Below are 6,781 nucleotides of genomic sequence, written 5' to 3'. Positions count from 1 at the left end.
TCCCTCTCCCTCATCCCATCCTGGATGTGGAGCAGGAGCATCCCGAGGGGCTGGGGAGAGGCAGAAGGAGCCCGGAGCAGGGGCAGGAAGCAGTCCCTGCCCAGAGGAAGCTGCCGCAGGGAGGATCCCGGCGCGGGAAGCCGGAAGGAACCGAGATCCCGCCGAGGTGGCCGGAGCCCCAGCCCTGCCTTTTCCTTGAGGACCTGCTCCGTGGGATGGGAGCGGAAGGGCTGTTTCCTCCCCGCTCCCACCTGCCCGGTTTTCCTGGATTTTCCATGGACTTCCCGCCCCGGCACAGGAAAGCGGCTCTTGTGTCCGAGCAGCCGGGGCCGGGCTGGCCAGGGGCTTCCTGCTGCCTGGAAAACACATCCTGCCCCCCCAGCCTGCCCTGGGAGAGCTCCCCACACCGTGTGCACCTCGGGCTCACCCCGGGGACGCTCTGCATCCCGCTGTGGGATGACAGGGAGCGGAGGGATCGGTGGGATGGGGGGTGGATGAAGCAGCTCCACTCCTGTACTCTCTTGGATTCACCAGCACCCCGAGAGTTGCTGGGCTGGTTTTCCCCTCCCAGCGATCCGAGAGCCCTCAGTCCTGATTTCCTGGTGTTTCTGGAAAGCCTGATCCCATAATTCCCTTCAGCTGACATCAGCTCCCCCTTGGATGATCCTTGGGCAGTTGTCCCCAGCCCGGGAGACTGCTCGGGCCTGTTCCTGTGGAAATCTTGGAAGCACAGACAGGGTTGAGCCCCAGCTGCTTCCAGAGGCTGGAGCAACTCAGTGTTTCCCCTCTCCTAGGGATTTTGGGAAGCTTTTCCCCACCCTCTGGCACGATGAATTATCTGACCACTGGAGCATTTGGTACCAGCACCCAGAGCTTGGGAAAACTGCTCATTCCAAACTTTCTAAACTCTGTGGTGCTCCTAAAGTGGGGCTGAACATTTATCCATGGAGATGCCCCGTGTCCTTACCCCATGGAGTGGGATAAGGGCGGCAGCAGGGATGGGAATGGATGTGTGAGGAAAGCAGAGGGGGTGGGAAATCTGCACAGACACGTTTTCCTTTCCCTCTCTCGCCCTCCCTGTTATTTAAACCCCCGAAGGCCCCGGCGGCGGGAGAGCAGCTCCCGGGGCTTTCCCAGCTGGATGTGGGATCAGAGCCCGGCTCCGTGGCAGCCCGGCACCTCCGGTGCCGCTGATCCCTCACCCCGGGGATTCCTGAGGATTTTACCTCTCGCCTGTCACGGCCCTTTCACACCCTGCTCAGCCTCATTAGCGTCTGCCGCCGGCTCTAATTGCCGTTAATGGTTCGAACTGGTTTGTTACTGGCGGTGTCGGGATCGCTCCGAGCCCTGGCGCTGTTTTCACACTCCACAACGCATTAGACTCCTGCCTCTGGAAAACCGGGCTGCCTTTCAAGAGGAGGGAAAGGTTTCAAGAGGGAAAGGTTACAGCAGCCCCGGGAGCCCCAACCCCTCGTGCCTTTTTGCCTCGGAATTCCAGCTGTGCTCCCATCCAGCTGGACCAGGAGCCGCCGGATCCTGGAGCAGGGGGATGTGCTCGGGGAGGGAGGAAAGCAGCAAGTTCCTGATTGAATCACGCGGCGTTTGGCTCGTGGAGAGCCATTGTTTGTCCTTTCTAAAGAACCACAAGGATGCCACCATTCCAGAGCAGCCCCACAGTCCAGCTGAGAGCCGGGGGCTGCTCCTACCACGAGTCCTGTTTGCTCCGCTCGGGGCTGTGGCACAAACAGAGCAAAAATCCCTTCCTCTGGAAAACAAAACCGCCTGCCAGGCTGTTCCCTGTCACAGATCATGTCCCCTGTCCCAGCCCTTGTCCCCTCCCTGTCACACCCAGCAGTGACTCCCCGGAGCTGCAACCACTTTGTCAGGAGGGTTCAGCATCAACGGGAGAAGGAAGGAGCCCAAGGGAAAGGCACTGGGATGGATCCTGCCTCTCCCACAGCCTCATCCCGGGGTGCAGAGGGGAAAGGAGCACTTGTCACATGTGGCTGGTTTCCTTTGTGACCCCCCCAGGCCGTGCAGGGGGAGCGGCTCCGCTTCCATCAGGATGAATCAGCGCAGGGAAATCACGGATTGACTGTCTGGGGCTTTTGAAACAGAACATTTGTCCCTAAAAAGGGAGCAGAGTCAATGCAGGAGTCCCAGGATGGCTTGTGTGGATCCCACATCCCGCCCTGCCTGGAGCTGGGTCAGGGGGATCACGGACATCCACCATCCCCCGAGGGAGCTGCAGAGGGAAACTCGCCCTTGCCCGGCCTTGGAGTGTTAAAATGGGATCCCTTTTCCTGCAAACACTCATAATCTTAATGAATTCTAATGTTGCTTTATTTTAACACGATATCCCTGGTCGCTGGCACAACCATCCCTGTGGGTTTGGAAGCTGGTGCTGGGAAGGAAGTGCCACACTCTCCTCGGGAGCATCTTCCTCCTCTGGCACGACAAATCCTGACCTTTGGAAGGCAGGGTCGGAGGGAGGGGTGGGATCTTCCCTGCCAGCAGCTGACACGGTTGGAAAAAACACTTCTGGGGGCACGAACCTTCTTCCTGTGGGCTGGAAAACTGTCTCCCTCTGCAGTCACGGGGTGTCACATCCAGGCTGATGCTCCCCCTTCCTCCTGGCTGGGGTGGCACGAGGGCTCCGAGGTCCTCCCGTTCCTCTGGTGAGCAGGAAAGAGCAGCTGTGGGATAGGGAAGCATCTCCTAATTCCTGGTGAAGGAGGGGAAGCTGGGACTCCAACTTCCCAGCAGCATCCTCAGGGGATCTCCAGGGGTACTTGTGGCTCTGGAAACATCCTGGAGGAAGATGGATTTTCTATTTTCTGTTTTCTGTTTTCTGTTTCACTGTGTGTTTTCTACCACTGTGTTTAAATCTCTTTGCCAGCAAGTCAATTATGATGTTCCACAGAACACTTGGATATTCCTGCTATATTTCAAGCCTTTCCCCATCCCTGTCTCACAGGGGGATGCCAAGGCCATCCCCCACTCCCGGATTATTCTCTGCTGCGTGACATTGTCCTCACACCCTCCCTTAACGACCTTTTGTGTTAATTACACAATTTTCTGGCTCTTCCCAGAGCTGCACTGGCCTCATCCTCCTGCTCAGCTCCCCGATATTTCCTCTGCTTCCAGCTCATAACCCCTGATTCCTGCCCTCACCACCAGCTTAAATAACTCAGTAGCTCCTACTCCTTCTATTCCCTTCCCAATCTTTTCCTCGCCACTGCGTTCTCCCCCTTTAATACTTTCCAAAGGATGCAGACCTACTTTTTTTTTCCTGCCCAGCCTTTCTATTTAAGTTCCCCAAGTCCCTGAGTCATTCCAGCTGCTCCCTGCCGTGCCATTACCCATCTCTGTAATGTCCTTTTTCATATTTAGGTGATCCAATCTGGGCACAGCATTCCAGCTGCACCCTTATCGCTCCGTCCCCGAGACCACATTAGCAACATTTCCCTCCAACATGTGCTCAATATTTTCTATTTATGCTTTCTGGGCTTGGTTCAGAGCAGCACAACCCGCTGGAACAGCCCCCGTGCTCAAATCCCCCCTCCCTAAAACCCTGGTTTTACTGGCTCTAATTATCCATGGGGGTCACATCACGGATGTGTCCGTGTCGTGACATCTGCATTCGCCCCCAGCCTCGGTGCTGTGCCATCAGGGCACTCTCCTGCCTGGAGCCTTTGCTCCAGGAGCATCTTTTAACGGTTGTGGCCTTGAAAACTGGGAACCTGAGGGGGTTTGGGGTTGGTTTTGTGCTGGGATAAGTCCCCATCTCCTGCAGAGCTCAGCACGGGCTCCTCTGGGTCCATCCCAGGGTGGGATGATTCCTGCCCCACCCCTTCCATGGTGCCTCTGGTGCCTGAGCCGGTTTTTGGGGTGGGAAGTGCCCTTCTGAGATGGCAGAGATGGAGATGTTTCATTTTTGGGGCGGGAAGTGCCCTTCTGAGATGGCAAAGGTGGAGATGTTTCGTTCTGGAAACGCCGCCGCGGAGTTTTCCAGAAACTCCAGATTTAATCCCCCCAGCCTTGGCACCGCTTCCCACAGCCCCATCAGCCCAAACCCTTTGGCTTTCAGCACACATTTGCTGGGAAAATAAAGTTACTGGATCCCATTCCCTTCCCTTTCCACAGGCCTTCTACCTAAACTCCCAGCCCGATGGGAAGAGGGACACCTGAGCCATCAGGGTGTATCATTCCCAAGGTTTGGGACCTCCTCTCCTGGGAACAGGGGTGGAGAGCATCTTTGCTTCCTGTCGTGGTTTGATTTAGGGTCTTTGAAACATTTATCAATCTGTTTATTGAGAAATGTTGCGTTTATTTATTGATCAGCCCCTTTCTCTCGTGCGATACCTCTTTGTCTTCCACCTTTTAATTAAAATGCCAGATTAATCTTCCTTCCTTTCCTAAACAAACACCACCCCTTCTCCCCCGACACCCCACAGCCCCAAATGTCATTCCCTGTCCCCTTGACCCCCTGGTTTTGTTTTTTTTTTTACCCCCAGGAGATCCCAAACGAGATTACTCCAATTATTACCAGGGCCTTTGGGATTGCAGGGGGGACCACCCCGACGAGCTCTCCTTCCACCGGGGGGACCTCATCTACATCCTCAGCAAGGTAGGACACCCCATCACCTCGGGGCTGGGGCTCAACTTCAAGGTCAAAACATGACAAAATCGATCAAAACTGAGGTTTGAGGCAGTTAAATTAACGGGGGGAGGAAGGAACCGGATCCCGGCATCCCCCTCCCTCCTCCCTGCACCCCACACCCCACCCCACGAGACATTTCGAATGCCCCAGAGCCAGATTATTTTATTTTTAGCTGTTTTTTTCACCCAGGAATGGAGTCAGGCCGTGCTGTTGCTCAGGTATTCCAGGGGTAATTGAGTTGCTCAGCCGGGTGTGACCGGGGCTCCCTTCGGGCTGAATAAATTAAGGGGTTGTATTAACGGGTTTGGGGGGGGCAAGAGGGGCCTGTGACCCCTCTGCTGCCCCGTGTGTCCCTGCAGGGCTCTGTCCCAGTCCCCAGCTGGTCCCTGCTGGTCTGTGCTGGCCCTGACCTGGCAGGGGTGAACTCGGGGGTTGTGTTTTATGGGGGATGTTTTGCGATGCCCTTCACGCCCTGACCTGGCACAGGGACAGGGGTGGGTTTGAGGGGACTGTGCCTTGCTCGTGGGGTTTTGCAACATGTTTGAACCCCAGTGTGGCATGGGAAGAGCAGTGAACTTTAGGGTCACGTTTTACAGGTGTTTTACAATGTCCTTGGCACCCCATTCTGGCACAGGAGCAGGGATGAGCTTGGGAGTTCGTGTTTTATGGGTGATGTTTTTCCACAAGCTTTACAACCTGACATGAGGCAGGAACAGGGATGAATTTGGGGGGGCTGTGCTTTGCTTGTGGTGTTTTGCAGCATGTTTGAACCCCAGTGTGACATGGGAAGAGCAGTGAACTTTAGGGTCACATTTTACAGGTGTTTCCCAGTGCCTTTTGCGCCCTGATCCATCACAGGAGGAGCAATGAACTCGGGGGGCTGTGTTTATTTGGTGTTTTGATGCCCTTTGCACCCCACAAGCTGCCCCCCCACTGCCCCTCCACCCCCTTGGAGCTTCCCAACCACCCTGGACAGACATTTCTAGCTCCGAGGAGCGTTTGGGGCCGGCTCTGCCACCTCCCTGCCAGGAGGCAGCTGTGTCCCTGGAAGCCTCTCGGAGCCTGGGCTTCAGCAGCCCTTCCTGGCAGGCTGAGAATCCCCCATCTGGGGATCCCAGGGAGCTTTTAGGGCAGCGTTTAGTGACTTGCTGTCCCCCCTGGGCACTGAACCCACCCCCCTGGGCACTGAACCCTCACCCCACTGAACCCACACCCCCAGCCCATCTCCTGGTTTATCCATGGGGTGACACCCGCGTCCATCCCCAGGGTGACTGTGTCTGTGTGTCTGTCTGTCTGTCTGTCTGTGTGTGTGTCTGTGTGTGCCTGTGTGTGTCTGTCTGTGTGTGTCTGTGTGTGTGTGTGTGTCTGTGTCTGTGTCTGTCTGTGTGTGTCTGTGTGTCTGTGTGTCTCTGTGTCTCTGTGTCTCTGTGTCTGTGTGTGTGTCTGTGTCTGTGTCTGTCTGTCTGTGTGTGTCTGTGTGTCTGTGTGTCTGTGTGTCTCTGTGTGTGTGTCTCTGTGTGTCCATGTGTGTGTGTCTGTGTGTGTGTATGTGCCTGTCTGTCTGTCTGTGTGTGTCTGTGTGTCTCTGTGTGTGTGTCTGTGTGTCTGTCTGTGTCTCTGTCTGTGTCTCTGTCTGTCTGTGTGTGTCTGTGTGTATCTGTGTGTGTCTGTGTGTCTGTGTCTGTCTGTCTGTGTGTCTCTGTGTGTGTCTGTCTGTCTGTGCGTGTCTGTGTGCGTGTCCCACCCCGTGCCAGCTCGGGGACACAGCTTGGAGTCACGGCAGGGTTCTCGCTCTCTTCAGTGGCTCCAGATTGCAACCCTTGTGCCGGCTCCCTCACACGGAACCGATGGGTCCTGGGAGCTTTTCCCCCGTAAATTACTCGGGATGCGGCTCCGGGAGGCGGCTCCAGGGTGGGGTGGGAGGAAAAACAAGCCAGAGAGGCAGCGATGGGAGAAGTGGTGGCGAGGGTGGGGAGAGGGGGAAAGGTGTTCGAAAAGCCTGTTCACTCAGCTGCATTTTAATTTCCTTTTCAATCTTGTCCCAATTAATTTCGCCGAGTTAATCTGGCGGAGGCGAAGCCGGCGCGGCCGCTCTGTCTGAACATGAAATAGTGGCTC

At 56.0% G+C, this 6,781-nt stretch overlaps 1 protein-coding gene across 1 annotated transcript in view; it reads left to right on the top strand.

Annotated features, from left to right (window-relative positions):
* Nucleotides 1–6,781, top strand: part of SKAP1 (src kinase associated phosphoprotein 1) — a 198,796-nt gene that overhangs the window by 179,272 nt on the left and 12,743 nt on the right. The window contains exon 10 of the mRNA XM_029963461.1: nucleotides 4,518–4,630. Within this exon, the coding sequence (XP_029819321.1) occupies nucleotides 4,518–4,630 (113 nt within the window). The remainder of the gene's footprint in view (nucleotides 1–4,517; nucleotides 4,631–6,781) is intronic.

The sequence above is a fragment of the Manacus vitellinus genome, unplaced genomic scaffold (assembly GCF_001715985.3).
Source record: "Manacus vitellinus isolate BGI_N305 unplaced genomic scaffold, ASM171598v3 scaffold_102_pilon, whole genome shotgun sequence".
NCBI classification, from domain to species: Eukaryota; Metazoa; Chordata; class Aves; order Passeriformes; family Pipridae; genus Manacus; species Manacus vitellinus.
The sequence above is the reverse complement of the archived record's forward strand: the minus strand, read 5'-3'. Positions and strand labels throughout refer to the sequence as shown.